Source organism: Netta rufina, assembly GCF_964035555.1.
Source record: "Netta rufina genome assembly, chromosome: 2".
In the NCBI taxonomy this organism is placed as follows: domain Eukaryota; kingdom Metazoa; phylum Chordata; class Aves; order Anseriformes; family Anatidae; genus Netta; species Netta rufina.
The window spans coordinates 99,151,193-99,175,599 of NC_140124.1; the positions used below are offsets into that span (position 1 = coordinate 99,151,193).

Sequence of the window (24,407 nt, forward strand, 5' to 3'; positions counted from 1 at the left end):
TATCAATTTGGTGACTGTCTGTTTAACCAATATTGTAAACCTAAGATAGACTAAGTTTATTCACTAACTCCCTGTTTTCCTTTATTACATTTCCTTTATTAAATTCTGCTACAATAAATTGAGTTTTTGTATGTGTTAGAATGACATTTTCTGTGCTATTCTTCTTCCAGACATCCTTGCTCTTCAAAACAAAACAAAATAAAACAAAACCAAACAAATACCAACTCTTAATCATCTGCAACTATTTTTCTGTATATAAAAATAGTTCATAGAACAATTCATTCAGCTATGTTTTTTAGTCCAACTCAGTTTGTCAGTCAGGTTTACTACTCATAAAATGCAGTGATATTAGTTTTTCAATCTCCTTGGATTTTATATTTTGAATATAAAATAAATAGATATTTGATACATTCCCACTATGTCAGCTTTTGGTACTGCATCTGTTGGTAACTGAGCTTTTTAAAATGAAAATGGAGAAGTATTTGAAGATAATTTTTTGAAGGGAACAATTATCTAATTGTTAATAATAAGAAAAGAGGCTTTTTGTCTCTTTTTAAAAATAAGTATTCTCTGTGTGTGTGTGTGTATTATTATGTACTCCTTTCTCTGAAATTGGAAGTTAGGCTCAGACAAAATCTTTACAAGCAAAACGTACCTAGAAAAAGCCAAGACGATCTTCTGTCTCTCCAAAATCTGATCTCCTCACTCTGTCTGAATTTGGAATTCAGTAGAAGTCAGGATTGAGAAGTTGTCTTCCAAAAATGGAGAAACTGAAAAAAAAAGACACCATTCTTCTTCCAGAGATTGGTGTCTGTCTTCCATGTTATATGCTGTTGACAGTATTTTTAACTAATTTATTTCTTAGTAACCTCATCTATTTATTCAGCAATCTGGAGACACCTAGGAATTCCTACAATCTCTGTTCACTTATCTTCTTAGCACATTTAGGAACAAATATAAATGCATTAGAGGCTGAGATGTTTACTGAAATAAACAGAATTTAAGCAAAATTAGATTTAGAAATATTTTAATTTTAAAAGATTATTTTGATCTGCCAATTCATTATCTTTCAATTATATTTTATACATTTGCACCTTTCCCCTTTTGCTCAAAAAAAAAAAAAACCAAAAACAAAAGAAAACAAAACAAACAAAAAAGAAAAGCTTGTTTGCTGGAAATTGCATATTATCTTTTTATTTATTAATGCAAGGTGATACTATTTTCAAAGTTGGCATTTATGATTACTAAATGAAGACCACTGAATTCCTTAACTCTTCATGTCTTCCAAAAATGTAAATTTTGTTTTTCAAAGTGATTCCATTGCAGTCTATTTGTTTAAGTATTATAATCTTATGCATAAAAGCATTGTCTTCAATTTCATACAATATAGAAAATTTTCAGTTTAATGGACCAAATTGTTTTCCAGTTTCAAGATGAGATTTTAATCATATCATTGATGTTGGATACAGAGTCAGATGTGTTAGATTTAGTCTGGTATTCTGCTCTGCTATGATATTCCCAAACTAAACAAATCTTTTGCAATTGTAAGGACTGAGAACTTTTCACTGGGAATATATTAGTAATTCATAAATAAATGAAGTGATACTACTGGCAGCAAAATTACACCTGCTTACATTTTCAGTTTCATAAAAAAAAAATATAAAAATAAAAAAAAATTAAAAAAAAAGATATCATAAATACCACAAATACTCAAATACACAAACATATTTTGAAATCAAGAGATCTGGTGCCCTCAAATTATTCTTGCTCTGAAGACTCTATTTAGTTATGTCAAACGTACTTAGCATGACAAAAGCACAGTCTGTAACTCACTAGATTAATGACAACAGTGTTTCCTCATATAGATTTGCAGATGAGAATTTAAATTCAGTGAGACAAAATGTCTCAATCTAGGCTACGTAGTCTAAAATGGACTCTATTTAAAAAAAAAAAAAAAGTAACTTTTGTGGTAGTAACAAACAACAGAGAATATTGAGAATCACTGAGAATCATTGCAAAACTGTAAAAATAAGTAAATGCTTTTGAACAACACTTTAAAACATTGCTTCAGAGATCATTATACATTAGAGAAAGGTTATTTGAATACTTTGATGTTGAAAGACTACACTGTGGTTTGTGTTAAGAAAGATTGCTTGAGTCATGAGAAAGATGATGAGAACAGGAATGCCAAATATTTTCTGAGAATCAAATTCAAAAAAACTGATGCCTTAGCACATCCATTGTTAAAAACCTGTGGTAGCATGACAAAAGCAGACAGCATGAAATGTGTTATTCTGGTCACGTATCAGATCGTATCTCCCCTAGATGACACTGAGAAGCCAGAAGATGTTGTGTAACAGGATTTACAAACATCATTTGCCAGATGTTATCTGATAGTTGAAGCTCAAGAGACAATGTTACCAAATCTGCTGGCTTCGATATGTGGGTTAATAAAAGATCATATGATACTATTTCTTGATTTTTTCCTTTCCTTTCTTTCCTGTAGCTCATTTCTAAACTCGATGTTGAAATGAATATTAAAAGAGAATGCAGGAAATTTATCAAAAATATTTTATTCTTTATTGGTGATCTGATTTTATGGATTATAGTTATTAACTGCTATCAACTACAAAGTTCATATAGTTATTAACTGCTATCAACTACAAAGTTCATGCTAAAATTCTGCAAAATAAGGTGTTTTTTTTTGTTGTTTTTTTTTTTTTTCTTTTTTAATTTAATAAAATGCATACTAGTGTAGTAGTTTAAAAATCATATTTGGATAATTTGAATTTCCTTAATTGTTTATGCTCTCCCCAAAATGACAATTTGTACCAGTAATAGAGTTATTTGTATTCCAGGATGTTTCATGTCAGTGATATTCCAATATATGTATGTTATATCAATAATCTACCAAGTGCTTTTAAATGATTTTTTTTTTTTTTTTTTTAAACTAAAGCTTTAAATGACTCTTTCAAATCAAGCTAGGAAAAATCCTGCTGTTTGGCAGCCAGAAACTTGATCTGGTCAAATGAAATTTAATTATTGCCTGCCTGGATAAGCAGCTGACCCATACATAAAAATCCTAAGTACTGTGACTTATGATCTTGTCTGACCTGTTGCTGACAGAGAAAACTGTTCCGATCTCTCTCTCTTTTTTTTTTTTTTTTTTTTTCTAATTATTACCATATCAATGGAAGAACTGGAAAATTTCTAATCAGTACCTGGTTTGCTGTTCTTTTCCCAGTCTCTTCATCCAGTTAATGGCAATACTGAACATTGTATAACATAGACACAAGGGCCTATGAACACTGCTGTCCTGGTTTCAGCTGGGATAGAGTTAATTTTCTTTCAGTAGCTGGTATGGTACCATGTTTTGGAATTAGGATGAGAATAATGCTGATGACACACTGATGTTTTAGTTGTTGTAGAGCAGGACTTACTCTTGAGGACTTTTCAGCTTATTGTGCTGCCCTGCCAGTGAGGTGGCTGGGGGTGCACCAGGAGCTCAGAGGGGACACACAGAGCCAGGACAGCTGGCCCAAACTGGCCAAAGAGATATTCCTTGCTATATGGTGTCATGATGAAGAATAAAACTTGCAGGAGTTGGCTAGGGTGGGACAGACATCCTCTGCTCAGGAACAAGCAAAGTGTTGGTCAGCAGGTGGTGAAAATTGTGTATCGCTTGATTTTATGATTCTTTTATCATTATAATTAACAATTATTGTTATTCTTTTCCCTTCCTCTTTCATCCTATTAAACTATCTTTACCTCAACCCAAGAGTTTTAACCTTAACCCCACCTCCCAGCCCTCCCACCCCTGATTCTCTCTCCCATGCCACTGGGTAGAGGGGAGTGAGCAAATGGCTGTGTGGTGTTTAGCTGCCTGCTGGGTTAAACAACAACAACATTGTGTCCTTCAGTGGATCACAATGGTTTTTTAATATTGAATGTAATGCAGAAGACCAGTTTTCATTCTTTTCATGATACTAAGCTAGTCAATTAGTGTAATATTCAATACACTAATTGCTAAATTCATATCAGATTGTGGGCCTAAACCTGTTTATGTTAAAATGAATATTAAAACTGTTAGCAAATCCAGTGGTAATTAAATTATTGCTTCAGATTGGTAGTTTTTAAAGAAAGAAGAAAAACTTAAAATTTGTTTTATGGAAACTATAATTTTTTTAATCTAAATTCCCAAGCTATGAAAACAGAATTTTAAATTATGTAATAAGTTGAATATAATCATTCTTTAACCTGACTAAGAGTGGGGTTTCTGTCACAAGGAAAACCATATGTAACTTTTTTTTAAATTATTATTATTTTTTATTAGACATAAATATAAATCTGTTCAAACTCTAGATTACAGACACACACACACCTGTTTTTTTTCTTTTTTTCTTTTTTTTTTTTTTTCCCCTCATGTTTATGATAAACCAGTTTTGGAATCATTTAATGAACATTGAGTATGTGACATAAGTGATACTCAGAAGAACTGACAATCTATTACAAGGATCTTGTTTAAAGAAAAAAGTTTGAAAGTCTGAGGACATTTTGTTTTAGAATTTATCACCTTGCTAATTTTTTCATGTGGATATATGGCAAAACGTAGCTTACTGTTACTGATGCACAAAGCTTTTTATTCATTAATTTAAGTGGAAAATATTTAGGGATAGGATTAATATGAATTATGTTTGTTTTAGTCAAATACATAGTAAAGCATACAGTAGGGTTCTCCTCATCAAAATAATAAAGTCTCAACTGCACTGGTGTCTTGTTTCTAACAGATTATGTCTACGCTATGTCACTATTAGCAATTAATCGTGGTTTGGATTTTACTCTGGCACTTTAATTGTCTGAAGTGGGATCAAAATGATCTATTCAAACAAAAAAAAATGTCACTCATGAAGCTGTAACCAACAGAAAGCAACCGAAATGTAAGGCAAAAACTTAGCTGTAAATCTTTAGGTAGAGAAAGACTTATCAAAGTGTCTTCCTCGTGGAATCTCAGGAGAAGTTGAATTGCATAATGCTGGGAAGAGTGGAAGGGTTATTGCCCTCTTCTCATATATTATTTATATCCTTTAAATATCTAGATTTTATCCTGTATAATGAAATGTAAAAATCATAATTATTTGGGTAATTTAAGTAGGAATTCACAATTTAATACATACAGCTTTTTTTTTTCTGAGAACTGGACTATCCTGAAAATCTTCCCCCTAGTGAAAACTTCTACACTGTGTTGTTAAAAAGATTAATAAGGAAAAGACAGTGAAAAGATATCTCCAAGCTCATGAAAACCCATCTTCACATCTTGTAGAGAGTGATATGTAAATTTGGGAAACCTGCTGGGGTCAATAGCTCAGTGCTCCCTGAAGGAAAATGATTTCTAGGCAATAAACCTCCAAAAAGCAGCTGAAAGAAAAGCAAAACTGGTATCACTGTAAGCTATACTGTTATGTATCCTGGAAGGACAGGACAGAATACTTTTTTCCTTGAAGATGTTTCTTGGACTTGGTGCTGATATGCATCCCTCAGCAATTCCTTGAGTTGCTGGGCTCTTAGAGTTCTTCTTATTTGATAAAAGTGGATATTCCACCATCTGTGGTAGGCATACACAATAGCAATTAGTGTTAATGATTCGGTTTAATAAATTATATATATTTTTTTCCTTTAGAAACAGTGCATTCAGGCTCCAGTGAAGTGCAGTGAAAATCTAGACTTCTCCCTTTCTGTTAAATGTCTACAGATTTCTACTCCATTTTAAAACACATCCCATGACATTGGCTTTTGGAATCATAAAGAGATTTTGTTATAGGAGAGCTCTACAATACATTTCATCCAATAACTTCCCAAAGTCTTGAAGCTGCACAGTGAACTAATGAAAGGCACTGTACTATGGCTATTTCACTTTCCATTCTAAGGATCATATTTTCAAGAGTATTGTGTCTATTTCTTCTTTCTAGTATCTTATATGGCCAGATGATTAAACAATCTGTCGTTTTTGCAAACACAGCTCGATTCCCATTCTCATAAGGTTATTCACTTTAAAAAAGTACACTTGTTGCTTTGCTAGGCAGTAAGAGAAAATATTTGGAAATAGAAAGAGATCTCTTGTTAAAGTGGAAGATGAACTGTTCACACATGAGAACTAGAGGAGACACTTGTGGTTCTCATGAAAGATGAAGTTATCTTCACAAAAATGACATAACCTATATGCCATAGCTAGCATGGACAGCTACAGCAAGGGGTTGTCAGGTAGTATAAACACAATGCTGATGTTTCTGTCTGTATTGGAAATGAGTCTTACTGTGTGGTCAGCTACAGGTTATTCAGTACTACTTGAAGTAACAAAAATGATATATTTTGTTGAATATAATAGCTGAAAAAGATGTAGTTCTTCAAAATAATTGGGAATGTTGCAGTGAGTGTATTTGTTCTGGGTTTAAATAAATAAATAAATAAATAAATAAATAAATAAATAAAAAGTTAAATACAAGGAAGGCCTTTCCCTTATGATAAATTCACAATGGTTACTTTATATTGAGAAATTATTCCTTTAGGTTCTCTCTCTTTCCTGGTAAATCTATGAGATAGACTGTTGTAACATGAACAGCTTCTTTGCAAAGATTATGCACAGTTATGTAGTGGTAGCAAGTAAAAAACTTGTAAATTGATTCAGTCAGAAAAAGTAACACTTAGCAACCAGTTGTGGCTAAACCTTCTGAGTCATTTTTCCCTATGCACTGCAGAGTGCACTGAAAGTATTATTTTCTTGGATTGTTAAGAGTCATCTTTAACAAATCAGTGATACAAACCCTAAGCCTTGATATTATTATGATGAAATTGCATAACTGGGCCAAATTCAACATCACTCACGAAAGGCTCTATGGCACTTCTATGTTGTACCTTTCTTCCTAGTGAAGTTTAGACACAATTAGTCAATCACAGGAAGCCACTGAGATATTATATTGGGATGACACATATGCTGTACTGCCCTTAATGACTGACAGTCAGTCCTCATGGTTCGGCTGCACTTCGTCAGCAGAGATTGCTTGGCTGCTATTCTCAGATAGAGTGGGCTCCTGAGCTCATTCATTCTTGGTTCAGACATTTCTGGACAACTGGCAGTATATGCAGCCCATTAAGTATATGCAGCCACTGTGCTGCATGAAGGGAATCTGATTCCTAATTGGGGCATTCAGGAGCAAGTACAAATACTTAACATAATAAAAATTATCTGCCAAATAATCCCACCCAGATCATCAAGGACCCCAGACTTCCTCTTTCCATTGAGCAGTCTCAGAGTATGATGTTGTTGCCCATTACTGCTCTCCTTTTTAGAGTACGTCTATAATGCAGTATCAAGAAGTACTTCTCACTTTTGGAATTTAGCTGCACATACTGAATAGTCCAAACACTTTTTGAGGATGTGACCTACGAGCCCTCTCACCTTCCAGAACAGTTCCTTGGTTCCTGTCCATACAAAATTTACAATGGAGAAAGAACCTGCTCTAAGTAGGTGACAGAGCAGACAGGGGAGGAAAGCAGGCACAATATCATGCAATATATCAATCCTGCCATTGTGTACTCAAAAAGAGAAATCCAAATTCAATCTCTGTATTCATGTATTCTTTTCTAGTAGAGTTCATTCAGGCGATTTCTTGTCTAAGTATTTTGACCAATCTTAGCAAGAAGCTACATAAAGATACAGATTTTCTTTTTCTGATGATACTGCTTTTTCATTTCCAAAATGATGTCAAAGAAACAAGTATTAACTTTTGGTATAAAAATGTTAGCTCTTGTTAACACGTGCAGTATATCTCAGGTCGCCACAGTAGTGAAGTTTGTATGTCAGTATAATATACCAGTTACAGCCTACAGATGCTTTGCTTGTCAATATGAACTAAGATCAGTAAATATGACATTAGAAGAATTGAAAAACAAAACAAACAAGCAAACAAAAATCTCTGGGAGGCAGTCTGTGTTATTTCAACAATACTACAGTACTATAAGGAATCAAGTTGAAGTAGCTAGAGTGAGTGGATTGTATTTTTCTGTGATTTTTTTAAATTATGATGTTGCATCCCCTACTGCTTGCAGCATTCATTTATAAAATTTCTTCCTAAGAAAAATAGTAGCTGTGTATTTTACTGCGAATCAGAAACACAAGACAAAGTAGTCTCTCCTGATGGAACTACATCTTCAAAAACAGAGCGAATACTCCAGAGTATTCTTTCAACTTACTTGGTTTCACATGACTTCCTGCTGATGTAAGACTTTAAGGTGAAAGATTAAGAGTCATAGTCACTTCTACATAAACACTTATTGCCTTTAAATTCTTTCATAACTGTGCTGAGGAGTGAACAATATACAAAGCACTGTTTTAGATTATATGTATATTAAAAAAAAAAAAAAGTACATAAAAGTACATAGAAAACAAATAGAAAATGTAGCACATACTCTTGCCAGATAGAATTTTTATAGAACTGTTTTTTCAGGGTGTCTAGCAAACTATATGTTTTCTTTTAAGATCGTGTTGTATCTTTAATACAGATATAGACATATTAATTGAAGTTTCAATAAGATTACAGAACTGAAAATTGGAACAAATTTTCTTTTCAGCTGACAATACAACAGTTTTTATTTATTTTTATGTATCTACTCCACTTAATACTTTTGTACTACTTAACACTTTTCCCTCACTCTCTCAGCAGAACATTTAAGTCCCCTTGCTTGTACACCACAAAATGGTTGCTTATAGATTTTTTTTTTTCCTAATTTATAATTATTTTTGTGATTCTTTAGCTTATTTCAATACTTTTAAAATCTTTTGGTCATCATCCAGTCTTTGCATTGCATCATCAAATACTATAAGACAACCACATACAATAACTTAGAACAATCCTGTCTTTTTTTCTGAGTTCTGCAAGCTCTGCTTTTACAGAAAATTACCACTCAAGAATGCAGGACTGACATAAGCTCCCATAAATAATTGTAAAAATTACCTGGTTTCATAAACTTGAAAATAAATAACTAGTGCCTTGCTAAATATTGCAGTTCTGCTTACTCTTTCACAAGCATTTGAATGTAAAATTAGGTCTTTGATAAATACTATGATAGGCAACAATGTGTATACACTAGAATTCCTTAAATATTAATAGAATGAAGCTTGAATGACTATTTCTAGTTAGTCAAATATAAGAAAATGAAAAGATATATCTATAGCTGTCTGTTCAAGAAATGAAGTTGAATGTTTTCCTTATTCAGCAAATAATGTTTCTCTACATACTTTGAATATTCTTGGTATATATCCATTAAAAATGTAGGTTTTGTATTCAAAAATAACATCAACTTGCTTATGTTTCAGACATCAACTCTCTATACCATATAGTTTGATCAAATAATTCCTTCTTCTCTTATTTATTGAAAAAAAAAAAAAAAAAAAACACCAAACAAACAAACAAAAAAACCTCTATCAAAATGTCTCACAATTTAATTTCAAAACAGGGTTCATATCTGCAGCAAGATTTTGTGGCACACATTTCCTTCATCTTGACTTCTGACCATATATTAATTGTTCGTGTTCTTCAATATGTATACTTTATTCAGATATAAACAATCCCATGAAATTAAGTAGATCCTAGACCTAAAATATTCTAAGAAATACCAAGTTAATAATCACATGACTTGAAACAAAAACAAATTCCACCAGACTGAGTCTGCCTGTTGACAGGGATTTGTCTAACGTATGCTATTACTTTAGATTTATATTTTGACTAGGAATGTCACTGTCAGCCACTTTTGGTGTTTAGTTATTACAGTATCACAGAATGATGGAGTTTGAATGGGACCTCTGGATCACTTGGTCCAACCTCCAGTTTACCAGGGCAATCTGGGGCAGACTTCCCAGGATCATGTTCAGAGGGAACCTACTGTATTTCAGGTTGTGCCTGTTGCCTCTTGTCCTGCTATTGGTTACCACTGATAAAAGCCTGGCTCCCTCTTCTTTGCAAACTTCCTCCAGCTATTTATATACATGCAGAAGATATTACCTGAGCCTTTTCTTCTCCAGTCTGAACAGTCCCAATTATCTCTGCCTTTCCTCATAAGAGAGATGTTCCAGTCCCTTCACCATCTTTATGTCCTTTCTTTGGACTCTCTTCAGCATCTCTGTTGCAGTTTGTATTGGGAAATTCAATATTGGACACAGGCGTGACCTCACCAATGCTGAATAAAGCTTTCTTGGTAGCAAGAGCACCTTTCTAACTCATATTCACTTGTCCACCAGGACCCAGTATGTACTAGTGCCTGGGGCTGTTCTACCTCAGGTCTATGAACACCTTGTTGAACTTCATGAGATTCCTGCTAGACCATTTCTCCGGCCTGTCAAGGTTCCTCTAGATGGCACCATTGACCCTCTGGTGTATCCACTACTCCCAGGTTTGTGTCCTCTGCAAACCTGCTGAGTATATGCTCTGCACCATCTTCCAGACTAGAATTGCAGCCAATATTGTGCCCTGTGTTATACAAGTAGTTACTACTCTCTAACTAGACTTTGTGACACAGATCACCATCCTCTGGGCCTGGCTGTTCATCCACCTCTGTTTCCTCATCCAGCCCATTTTTTACAAATTAAGGAAATCTATAGATTTTCATAATTTTTGCCTTGGGCCACTCTGAATTTTCTTTTTCTGCTTGTTTGTCAGTAACTCTGAATAATCTGGCACATATTTTTACATCTCATAATATTTTTCAAATGTAATTCTGTGCTTCACAGAGACCTTACAGGAAAACCTGTGTTAACTAAACATTGCAGGAATCTATTATTTGTAGAATGGGTTATAATATATCACCAAAGGAAATTTTTGGATACTTTTGTTTGTTTGTTTGTTTTAAGAGAGATGTTCAATGCTGCAGCAAAGAATACCAGAATTTATTGTGGTTTCAAGATCTTCCATTTACATAACTTTTACACATTTATACATTTTTTATATAAATCCCCTGTTTTACAGATTTCATTTTACGAGAGAGATCCCCATTAAAAATAAATAAATAAATCCATGTACTACAATCCTCTCAAGACTTATTACCTCATATTTTTCCTCTCTCATTATAGGTGATCAATCTTATTTTTCACAACAAAATTTTTCTGACTTTGGATTCTTCCCTAATGAAACATAGTTTTCATTAGTGCAAAAGAAAAGAGTATCTGGCTATCAGAAGATCTAGCCAGTTAGTATTTAGATATCATTAAAAGGTTTCTGACTCAGCCAAGCTGATAATAACAATTTGATTGAATTACATACAGAAGAGCTGCTAAAGTATAATCTATTTAATAGTGGATTATTTCAAAACCAGACATTTGTTTTGGCAATATGCTTAAACATGGTAGAAATCTCAGTATTTCTCATAATACCTTACTTACAAATCGTTGCTTTTATTATAATAATACTGGTTATTAATGTTATTATTAAATATAATATTAAATATAATGTTATTATTAAAGCATGTTACATACTTTATTAGATTATCACTCTCAAAATCATGTAATCATAGAATCATAAAGGTTGAAAAAGACCTCAGAGATAATATGGTCCAACTGCCCCCCTACCACCAATATTACACACTAAACCATGTCCCTAAGTACAACATACAACCTTTTCTTAAACACCAACAGGGACAGTGACTCCACCACCTTCCTGGGCAACCTGTTCCAATGTCTAGCTATTCTTTCTGAGAAGAAATTTCTCCTAATTTCCAACTGGATCCCCCCTGGCACAAGTTGAGGCTATTTCCTCTAGTCCTATCACTAGTTACCTGTGAGAAGAGGCCAACTCCCAGCTCCCCACATCTTCCTTTGAAGCAGTAGTAGTGAGTAATAAGGTTTCCCCTGAGCCTCTTCTTCTCCAGACTAAACAACACCAGTTTCCTCAGCCATTCCTCATAGGGCTTTTGTTCCAGGCCCTTCACTGGCTTCGTAACCCTTCTCTGGACACACTCCATGGCCTCAATGTCCTTCTTGAGGTACACAGTACATGAGGTACCAGAGCAGACTACAGGGGGTCCTGGTCCTGCTGGCCACATTATGCCTGACACAAGCCAGGATGCCGTTGGCCTTCTTGGCCACCTGGGTACACTGCCAGCTCATGTTCAGGTGAGCATCAAGCAACAACTCCAGATCCTTTTCCTCTGCATAGCCACTCTGCCCCAAGTCTGTAGCATTGCATGGGGTTGTTGTGGCCAAAATGCAGGACCTGGCACTTACCCATGTTGAACCTCATCCCATTGGCCTCTGCCCATTAATCCAGCCTGTCCAGAAGCCTCTGCAAATGTTGAATGGTTGTAAACACAGCTGAGTACTTGCATGTCCACTTCTAGATCTACCATATTTCTAGAATGTTTACAGATTTTTGCATTTCTGTGTGATTTTATTATAACTGTATTGTTAAAAAAAAATGGGAACATATATTCAGATATGTTTTGCGGGTCAAAGTACATGATTGCACTTCAGACATTAAGTTTCTTGAAGGAAGAGATTTTGCAAATTAATTGTAAATATTATAGCAGCAGCTAGAATGAGCTGTACACTATTTGTAAGGTATGCTCAGACTTGGAAACCTCAGAGCAAAAAGTCATTCATGTTTTCTTTCTGACATGCAGTCTGCCTTCAACATCCTCCACATCCCTATCACCCCACCCCCAATCCTTATTTCTAATATGTTAAGTAAGGCCAGTAAATCAGCAAGGAATCTTGCTATCAACACTCCTGTCTATGAAAAACCTTTCATATAGGAGAAATCCTGTCAGAACTTTTTTCTCCCTCTTTCCTCCTCTCTACTTTGTAAATTTGCTGGAGTGTTTTGAGTAGATCAGACTGATCTCTGTAAACTCAGACTAGAAGAAATGTGATGGATACACTAGACATGATTTGAACCAGTAAAGTGTACTTCCTTTAAACACCTTGCTTTCAGCAGTAGATATCAACATATGAGTATATTAACAGAAATATCTAATTACATTTATTATCGTATCTATCTGCTGATCTATAAAACTGACTAACAATTAATACTAATTTCCTATTCACTTATATTTGAAGCTCCTTAAGTTAATGAGTATTTAGTCAGGACTTATATTGTGCCACTGTAAGAGGAAAACTGGGAAATAAAAAAAAAAAGCAGCAGCCTGGTTATAACAAGACAGTTTTAAAAGGTGATTTTAAAACTCTGCTTTTGACAGTATATCCTCATTGTTCAGGCTAAAATTGCTGTTCTTGCTCATAAGACACTAGACTTTGTTTTTCATGATATTATTTGGTTATAATTGTTACTGTACAAACTAAACAATGGTTAAAGGGGAACAGCCGGTTTTGCTGTATTGGTTTGGTTTTACTCCAGTTGATTTCCAACTGTCAGACTCATTGTTTTTATAGCTTTGGATACATTGAGTCAATCCTGAAGCAATAAGATGAGTTCCATGATTATATTGTATAGCTCAAATTTGACCTTGATTTTCTTTTTGTGCAGTCCTTTTGAGGCCTGGGTGGAATGTGGCCCAGGAGAAGCTTGATGCAGAGTGTTTACTTGTAGATGTTTAACATTGTTTTCAGAAGACCAGATCCTGCCAAATTTCAAGAAAGAAAGAAAGAAAGAAAGAAAGAAAGAAAGAAAGAAAGAAAGAAAGAAAGAAAGAAAGAAAGAAAGAAAGAAAGAAAGAAAGAAAGAAAAACAACAGTGGGTTTCTTTTTTGTTCTCTTTCCCATGAAGATGGGAAAAATAACACAGAATTTTCATGTTAAATAGCATAATAGTGCAAGAGATTAAAACAAACAAACAAACAAACAAAAAACAACAGACAAAACAGACAAGACTAGTCTATTTTGAGGAGATAATTGAAATAATTTAGCCCCTTTCACATTTCTGGCAATATATTCAAACTGCAGCAAAATTTTACAAAATGTTGGTTTGTCTATGGATAGCTGTTTATTGAACCATAGATCCATGACCAAACTCATTTCATATAAGTGTTATATCTGGCTATAAAAGCAAAATACAAAGGATCTCAGGCAATAAATATTATCATGTTTATCTTATTAAAAATAACACATGTATTAGACTTATTACCTTGTTAACACAATAAATTCCATGGTAAATTCTTATGATATGTATTCCTGGAATACCAAATTGATTCCTCTGAGAAAGAAAGAAACTCCTTATTTTTGGTAGAGTTGATATTCATAACCACAGAAGGAAGTTGTGTTCTAATAATGCTGTTAAATAAGGGTTTCTGAATGGATTTGTAAATATATCTTTTTCATTAGACTGATATCTCTAATTTAACTGATGTTAAAATATCATGTGGGTAGCTGTGTGATGTTCTTCCTTTCTAGTGTGTACAGATTTTGTTTTTTAATTCATTCTTCTGAAAAAGAGTGAGACAGAGAAAATTGTGACAACATTTTTCAAAGCAGGATTCTATAATGGAAAAATATAATAACTTTGCACGGTATTACCAATACTTTCTGCATTAATAATTAGTGTGTTGTCATAGCTTTTTAAGCCCATTGCAAGAAACAAGTCACATTCCAAAGAAATAAATGCATAATTATATCACTGAAGTGTCCAGTTTTAATGCATTGATGTTATACACAAGATATTGAACAAAACTAATTTTCTCTTTCTCAATTTTCAAGATCCCGATTTTAAGGACCTTGGAGTTTTGAAACCATTGCCAGGTTGGTATATTGGTTCTTCCTAAGACTCGGAAGCCTTTGCTTTCTGCTGTAGAAAATATTTTTTTTGCTGTTCAGGATTCATTCTTCTGGTATTTTGTTATTTAGTTTGTGAGTTTGAGATGGGAGGACCTGAAGGAATTGTGGAATCTATACAAATTGTCAAAGAAGGAAAAGCTTCTGAAACTGAAGCAGTAGACTGTAAATGGTACATCAGAGCACCACCCAGATCCAAGGTCAGTCCTTTGTCCACTTGCTTATTTGCCACTTAATTTAAGAAATTGACTTTTCTAATATGCCGTGCATTTCTTAATACAGACAGATCTTGTTTAATAACTTTACAGCTTGAACTTGTAAACTGTTTTTTCCTTCTGCTGTTGAAAGGTAATTTTTCACCTCAATCAAAATAACCTTCTTTCTCTATAAATAATGATGTGGGCAGCATTAATGTGCTTTTTGTGCCATAAATAATTTTCTTAAATTCATCTTTAATTTTGCTCATATGTTTAAAGAGTTGGTGTGTTTAGTTAAGTGGGAGGTGATCTTATCTAACACAGAGACTGCTGAGAACTGCTGGGTCCCTAAGATCATTACTGTTTCTCATCTGGGAATGGTGAAAATGGAGTCAAGGTAAATTAATGTTACTATGTACAAGGTCTTTAGTTCCTTTGTTTTAGAACCACTGACAAAAAGAGATAGTGTTCTCATTTCTCTCTCACCATAATCAGCAAAACAGGTCTTTGTAACACACAGGACAGTGCTGCAATGAATTTAATGATTTTTTATTTTTTATTTTTTATTTTGCTTGAGTTCGTCTCTTATCAGTTATTATTTGGATTAATTGTTGCTGGCTATACTACTGTTTCTCCTCTCTGCAGTTGGAACATCTCTGTGCTCCCATCTACTTTCATTTAGACTGCTAAAGAGAACTCCCCAGTATATTTTTACTATCTGTTTTTTATTGTACTAGAAAAGTTTTACAAGGTATAATTTTTATATCCAATAATCTCTGGATCTTTAAACAGGTATGGTTTTTGTGTGTAATCCCAGAGCAGACTGTATGGAATACATTACACTGTTCCAGCACTGAATATTGAATAAGCAAGATGAAGAGTTTCCAGTAGAGAAAAATGCATTAGTATCAAAAATTTTTCTATTGTGAAAGTTTAGGTGTTGAACAGTTGGCTCATAAGACTACAGATAAATTATTTCCAGAATATGTTTTAGTCTCATATTTTTTACTGTTTGGAAAATTCAATATTCATAAACGTTTCCAATTAAGTAGATGAAGTTTCCAGACTATACATGTGAAATGACTGGACTAATTTATCATTATTACACATTATATACTTAGATATTTGTTGGTAAGAAAACTGATAAACACACGATTAAAATACAGATTCAGCACAATTAAATAAGCGAATAAAATTGCCCTACAGTTTTAATTCCACTGTATTCTTAGTTGGTCAGATAATGTCATCATGACATTCTTATTTGATCTAACTCTAAAGTGCCACATGATTTAAAGTCTTCCTAGAAATGTCATATTTATTTATCTGTAGGATTTATCCACAATTTAGTCCTGATATAAAAAAACAATATATGTAGCCATGTAACTGTAACCATAATGTGTAACAGTAGAATGCCACACTACCACTGTCAATAGAGGGTTAGTTCTTTGTGAATAGGTTAGTCTGTGAATTTTTATACTTGGATTTAGCTGTACTTCATCTCAAAAAGCATAGACTAGCAAAAGAGTATATGGAAGGGAAAGCAATGAGAAAATTCTAAAAGGCATGAGGAGAGATCAAAAGTTTTTAAATATCGCATTAAGATTCTAGTGAAGGAGGGTGTTATGAGACAGTATCTAAAAAGTTTTAATAACAAGGAAGGGCTGCTCTCATGTCCATGGCTCAGACAAGTCATGGTTCTGCATTGGAAAAAGATTGATTCTGGTTAAATGTTAGGGAAAAAAATTATGGAGTGGATTACAAATGATTGGTTAAGGAGGTTTGTTCAGCCAGCATGGCTAACATTGTTAAAGTGGAGGTAAAATGAATAAATAAAGATAAATAAATAACTAAATATTAGACAAACATTACTAATCTTACCTTTAGAAAGAGAGGTGGTCTGGGTCATCTCCTGAAGAATCTTCTTGTTCCCATCTTACAGAATTCTCTGGGTAAAGACATTAAACAATATAACAGCACATAAATCAGCATTTCCCAACATGTAAATGAAAGCTTTTTTGGTAAGGTAGGAAAAAAAGCCAATTTTGAAGCCTTGATTCAGTTTGAAGGACAACTAATTTAGCATTTGAACTTTATTAGCCTGTTTTTCATATACATATATATATATATATATGTTTATATACACAAACACACGTATGTCCATGGTATTGCCACACTGGGAATGTTTGAAAAATATTCAAGTATTAGGGAACAAATTAATGGATAATTTTTGAAAAAAATCATGTAAGAAGTAAGATCTATGTTAATATTGTTTATTGGTCTGAATTCTGTTGTCCATATTTTACAGTCTGCTTCCTCTGTGCTTATCTACCCTTGAATTAATGACATATTCAGTACAATGTCAGTGACTTCATTCTAATTTATAGCAGTATCCACCTATGAAAACAGGCTTTCCAGCTAAGAACAGTAAGAACTCATCAACTGTCTTTATATCTACATGCTCCTGTACTCTGAGCTGTACTGTTTGTTACTGGGAACTATGCCTAAAAGGTCAGTGTTTCTCAGACAGAATTTGGGATGGATCCTTACATTTTAGTTTCTTCAACTGTGCCAGAGTGTGAGCTGTTTGCAATTTCATTTGGCTTAAGCTCATCCAATCTAAACTGTCTGCAGAAGGAAGATATAAGTCCCTTCCATGGTTTGCAGTTTCAGATTCAAGCCAAGTCTGAGCTCAACATGTATGCAATGAGATCAGTCTGGGTGTAGGAACTTGAGAGCTCTAAGCCTGAACTTCAACCTGACAGTCTGGGTGTAACATTGCTGCTACTCTCAGCAAGCTAGAATGGGACAGAGAATGGTACACTTCTTGCACATGCTTAAAATACTGAGTCATCACAGATCACCTTGTAGCACAAAAATTAAAATGCTGAAAATGCATGCAGAATGGAAACTTTCTGTAAGTGTAGAAGAAAGCAGAAGGCAGCTTAATCAGAACTTCAATCTTTATGCAGACTTGCAGCCTTATGTTTGATAGAGATGGGTTGCAAAATGTGTGATTAATGCGTTCATTTAAAGTCAATTCCTGCTGAGTAAGATAACTGTGAACCTGGAGTTCAGAAATATTGGGGGTTCTGTATTACATGTAGAAGTAGATTTCAATCAATAAAGAACAAGATTGGCAAATAAAGAAGAGAGATGCGGATTGAATGTGGCAACCTACTCAGAACAATAAAGAGGTAAAAGAACCTCTCCATTCCAAGATACTTGGCCCTTCACTGCAAAACAAATGCCAAAAGAGAAATTAGATAAGTTTATTGCACTGGGATTTCAAAAACTTTGGAATCGTCTTTGGCTACAGCTGTGGATAAACAAAGAATCCTTTATTTGTGAATAGAAAATTAGAAATATAAAATAACTATGGGAAGCAATGTCAAGGCATATGCAAGACAAAGAGGTGATCCGAGACAGCCAGAATGGCTTCACCAAGGTCAGATTGTGCCTGACCGATTTGGTGGCCTTCTATGATGGAATGACTGTATCAGTTGACAAGGGAAGACTGACCAACATCATCTACCTGGACTTCTGTAAGGCCTTGTCATGGTCCTACATGACATCCTGATCTCCAAATTGAAGAGACATGGATTGATGGGTGGATAAAGAGTTGGCGTGAAGATTGCTCCCAGAGAGTGGGGGTCATTGGCTCTATGTCCAGGTGGAGGCTGATGATGAGTGGTGTCCTTCAGGCATCTCTCCTGGGACTGGTACAGTTTAAAATCTTTATCAATGACCTAGGCAGTGGGATTGAGTGCATCCTCAGCATGTTTGCAGAAGACACCAAGCTGAGTGGTGCAGTTGATACAACAGAAGGAAGGGATGCCATCCAAAGGGAACTAGAGAAGCTTGAGAAGTGGGCACCCATGAACCTAATGAGGTTCAACAAGTCTAAGTGCAAGGTTCTGCACCTGGGTCAAGTGCATGAGAACAGACTGGGAGAAGAACTCCTTGAGCTCATGTCAGCTCTGCAGAGAAGGACTTCGGGGTTCTGGAAAAGCTTGACATGAGCCAGCAGTGTGCACTTGAAGCCCAGAAGGCCAACTGCATCCTGGGCTGCATCAAAAGGCAAGTGGCTAGCAGGTCAAGTGATTGTCCCCCTCTACTCAGCCCTTGTGAGGCCCCACTTGGAGTACTGCATCCAAGTCTGAGGCCCCCAGCACAAGAAGGATGTTAACCTGTTAGAGCGGGTCCAGAGGAGGACCACAAAGGCTCTCTCTCAGAGGGCTCGAGCACCTCTCCTACAAAGAACATCCCAGAGAGATGGTGCTTTTCAGCCTAAAGAAGAGAAGGCTCTGGTGTGACCTTACTTCAACTTTTCAGTTCTTAAAGGGGTCATAAAAAAGATGAAGAGCAACTTTTTGCTCAATCAGATAATGACAGGACAAGAGGGAATGGTTTTAAGCTAAAAGATGAGAGGTTTTTCTTAGATGTTAGGAGGAAATTCTTCACTCAGAGGGTGGTGAGGCAGTGGAACAGGTTTCCCAGAGAGGTTGTGGATTCCCCACCCCTGGAAGTGTTCAAGACCAGGTTGGGTGAGGCCTTGGGCTACCTGATCTAGTGGGTGGCATCCTTGCCCATGGCAGAGAGGTTGGAACTAGATGATCTTCAAGGTCCCTTGTAACCCAAGCCATTCTATGACTTTATGACTCTATGAATTTCTTACTTTCTGTTTGGGGTGAAAAGGTAGAGGAAAAGATTGTCAGGAAACATTTTTCTATTTTGGATACATCAGCAGAGTTTGACAAAGCCCAAATAGAAATAAAATGTATGTTTGTGATGATGTGGTGCTCCTTTTGGTGGTAACTTCCCCAGCAAGCTACCATCATATTGTGCTTAGTCCTTGAGTGGTTTTGTAGGGGAAAAACCTAACCAACCAACAAACCAAACAAACAAGAAACAACAAATAGTAGGTTTTGATGGTAAAAGTAATAAAATGTTTACAAATATGGTGTTCCAGTTCTGACACAAAACTATAAGAAGTGTTCATAATCAAAAACTCTGGGCAGCATAGGAAGGAAGACAAGTGTCCGAAGCACAGACAGGGGATTTGGAACTGGATGATCTTAAAGGTCCCTTCCAACCCAAGCCATTCTATGATATGATTCTATGGCTGGTGTTGACAGAGTTGGCCCCAGATTGAGCCAAAGTGGCCACTTGGTGAGATAAGGATGTGGGCAGTGAAGCTAAGCATGGGGTAAAAACTCCCATCCAGGGTTCTGAGGGCCCATGCTTGGGTTGAGCTACCCACCGCACAGAATGACACACCGCTGTACCATATTCAGCCAATTGTGTGTATGGGGGAACCCAAGCCAAGTGGAGCCTGCACTTGCACCCAGGACACTGGCAGGGGAATTAAGAGTGGGAGACCACTGCTTGATCATGTAGGCATGCCCGTAAAGTGTTGCTGTATTCAAGTCAGGAAGGAAGTTTCAAGACACTGACTTACTTACAAAGGATAAGTACTTCTTACTACTGACCTGGCAGAGGTTCTAAATAATTTATTGCTATTTTCACAATTGACCTTGTATCCTCTTACCTGACCAAACACAAGTATGCTTTTGATTCCAGGAGTACAACTTTCAGATTAAACAAAATTTTGAGAGAGACTTGGTTGTTGCCCATGTGTTTTCTGGACCAGCAGGAAGAAACAGGATGAGAAGCAAATTCCAGAGCAACAATTTTGTATAAACCAGCCTGACAAAACATTTTCTGTTCTCATAAGCAAAGTGGAAATTTATGCTCTGGGATGAGACCCAGTTTAAACTGTTTAAACTGTCAGCTCTAATGAATTAACATAAACCTATTTTTTGGACTCTTCTTTATCAGATGTAGAAAAGAAGCTTGAAACGGGACACTAAAATTCAATAGGAGACATTTGGATGGTGATTCCTCAAATGTTACAGAAAAAAAAATGGAATTTAGAGATTGAAAAATTTAAGAGGAGACAAAGTCATGTTTACTAGCTTCAGATGGGATCCATCCCTAAAGAAGCTCTGGAGATTATTAACATATAGATAATGTGAATAATATTTGCAAATAATGAGAAACCCTGTAAATTTTGATAGCATATTAAGTTTTCTTCCTGAAACATGGTGGACAAATTATGTTTAAACAAATATAAAATATTGTTTACCTATGTTAAAACATTAAAATTACTTATCAGAAACATTTTTTTTTCAGATGACATAGGAAGACCAGCATGTGTGTAGAATCTTATCTAGCAGATGTGATAATATGCATGCCCAAGTGTAACTGGCAAAAACAAACACTGTTAAGTTAACATGAATCTACCCTGTTCAGGTATAAAAATATAACCAACCTCAGCACTCTCAATCCAAACAATTGCTAGCAAATACAATAAAAAGGCTACCAATGAAAGTAATAAAACATCTACCAAAGAGAGCAGCAGAATCAGAATCTGATCTACAGTTTTGAGAATTAGAAAGCAGAACAGTACCAAGAAACTTAAAAGCTGTCACTTACCAGCATTTTTCCACTGAACAAGAGAACAAAATGAAGAAATCTTGATGGCTAGAATAAATGTCAGTTAATGGGAACTTGGAGAAGTCTGAAAAAAAAAATAGAACAAAATAAAGAAATCTAAAGAGTTTCACTTATAATGGAAGACAATATTCTGATGTCTAAGGCTGGCTGTGAATCACAGGGTGTTAGAAGTGCCGTATAAAGTTGTCATCTGACAGGTAGCATTCTCCAAGTCCCAGCAGAGAGGAAAATATGAAGCATAGAGTCTTTTCACAACATGGTCCCAGATGAGTAAAAAATAGCCCCCCAAAAAAGTCAAAATACAATACAAAACAAAATAAACAAAAAACAAAAGACCAAAAACCCACCCCCAGAACATGGTACCATTAACACTTTTCAGCTAAAATAAAGCTGATGTTCAAGAGAAAAGTTGCCTTTTTTTTTTCTTTTTTTTTTTTCCTTTTTTTTTTTTTATTTTCTTTCTTTTTTTTTTTTTTTTTTTTTTTTTCTCTTTAGGCCAACACACTGAAGGACTCGATGATCTTGAAGTCTCTTCCAACCTAGAAATTCTGTGATTTTGTGATCTGCTAATCACATAGAGCTGAACAAGATGTAAAACAAAGCAAGTACTGTAACTGGTCACTGAGCAGTAGGGAAGGACATAAACCTATTTTTCCCAGTCTTGTGCTCGCAGAAGAATTGACTGAACCTAGAAGCTTAATATGAAAAATCTGGAAGTTAGGCTCTGTTAAAGGTTTTTGTCTCACATCTTAAATACTTCTGGCAGTTGAACAATGTTTTTTGGTTAATTTGTTTTTGTTTGTTTGCTTTGTTTTGATGTAATATAAGGGACTGGATGTCTGTACACATATATTAAGTCTGATATGCTAGGATATGGTTTGAAGCTTTTCCTGACTGGTCCGATCAATCATGTTGTCAGCACTAACCTTCAGAGATTGATTAAAAAGCAGACCTCATGGAAAGTGATTCACTATGAAGAGATTATAATCTGACCATTTTACTGAAGTGATATATTATTCATAGTTTACAAACCTTTTTTTTTTTTTTTTTTTCTAATATATGCAGAGTTTTCTGTCATTTTCAAATTTAAATAAAATAGTAAGACTTATCCAGCATTTCCTTTTTCTTTATTATGATGACAATACAAATGTTAAGGTGACAAGACAACTATTTAAAATAGAATGTGACTGAGTGTAAATTATATATGCCACAGTACAGTGAAGCTTTGTTGTGAGTGGCATTGGCATTTGTAGTGACATCTCAAAGCTCTGTAAAAGTTAATACTTGTGCACTAGCAGTCTGTTCTAAATAATGTGGATTTGATGATTTGAGGAAAGTGTCTTATTAAAACTTTACAAGTAAAATGTGAAAGAAGATACTGCCTATACTTCTTTCAAATAAGATGTTCTCTTCAACAAGAAAGTACTTGTAATGCTAATCTTATGTGTCACTACCTACAGAAATATTAACATTCCAAAAGCTCTCACTAGCATCAATGGAAGAAGATTTAATGAAGACAGTGGATGATATTTGAATGTGTGATCTCCTTTTTTGTTCATTTCTTTGTTTTTTTTTTGTGGACAAAGTTGATTATCTGCTGGTAGAATTAATGGCTAAGTCCATAGAAAATGAAATAACCAGAATGGTTATCCATATCCATATGGATACTATTTTCTCTCACTTTATGTTTAATTCCTTTTAGTGAGATCCACATGCCAGTGAAAGTAATGAGAATCTTGCCATTGATTTCAGAAAACCATGCATCAGGAATATTTTGTATTTGATAACATTTTGTTATATAATCAGTTTTATTCTTTCCTTGTGAATCCTAATTTATTAGCAATTTTCTCTGCCAGTGTGGGTCTTATACCCAGTGACAGCAACAATGGAAAATATATTGTAATAAGACCATGAAAATTGGCAGAAGTTTGCAGATGCAATTAAATTACTTACAGTTCTTAAAAACAAAATCTGATTCAATATTATGGTGTCAGTTTGTATTATCAGCTCCCAGTTTTAAAAAATGTACTCCAGCCTTAATTCATAGATCTAATCTAAATAAACTTAAGTAAATGTATTTCAGGTAGCCTTGGATCAACTCTTCTTTGTTTTATATAAAGTTCTGGACATAGTTAATATGGAAATTAAATTCCAGCTCAACTCAGACACATCACAAGTTTATTTTCTCTAATTTATGAAACTTCATGCCATTGTAGAAGGTGTCGTCTTTCTTCTGAAGAATGGATGTAGATTATTAAGCCAACTATTCATTTCCAGTACCTATCAAATCTCTCTATATATAATGAACTTATCTGAACTTATCACACACAGAAATTAACTGGTGTCACCAAAACCAGAACTCAGTCTTGGGAAGAGCTTAAAATGTTGGCTTCTTCACTGAAAGAATCAAATGAAATGCTAAGCTATCATTCTCTTTATTCCTTCTCAACATTTATAACTGCCTACTCTCAGAAATACTTTATTATTTTAAAAGGCTAGCATGTCACCAGAAACTAAAGAATGTCAAAGGATGAGCCCAAAGTAAGACTTTGGCTGTACTGTTATAAGAACAATCTATTGAAACAGATCAGGAGTAATTGATGAATTCTGGAAATTGTTGTGAGAGCTGGTATTTTACAATAATAGTGAGGATTTGTTCACATTTCTTGTAAGAATGAAAGCTGTTATAAATTGCGTCTCAATACTGAAATGGTACACAACGTACAGACATATATATGTGCATAAATGTATATACGCACAAATACAAATAAGTGTATATTTATAAGACTGCAGGATAAAAAAAAAAAAAAAAGAGAGAACAAGCAAACAAAAGTGAGAGATCCTTGACCCATTTATTTATTTTTTTTTCCTTGAGTAGGTTAAGAGTTTTCCTGAATAGTGGAATAAGATAAAGTATGATCTATGTA

At 34.7% G+C, this 24,407-nt stretch overlaps 1 protein-coding gene across 3 annotated transcripts in view; it reads left to right on the forward strand.

Annotated features, from left to right (window-relative positions):
* The window catches only part of NETO1 (neuropilin and tolloid like 1), a gene marked incomplete at both ends in the record, with an annotated part of 69,790 nt that overhangs the window by 22,956 nt on the left and 22,427 nt on the right, over positions 1-24,407 (forward strand). For 2 of the 3 annotated variants that reach the window (XM_084306689.1, XM_084306690.1), the window contains 2 exons: positions 14,693-14,734; positions 14,840-14,967. In XM_084306689.1, the coding sequence (XP_084162815.1) occupies positions 14,693-14,734; positions 14,840-14,967 (170 nt within the window). Of the gene's footprint in view, positions 1-14,692; positions 14,735-14,809; positions 14,968-24,407 lie in introns of all 3 variants that reach the window. The other variant, XM_084306688.1, reaches the window with a different exon arrangement.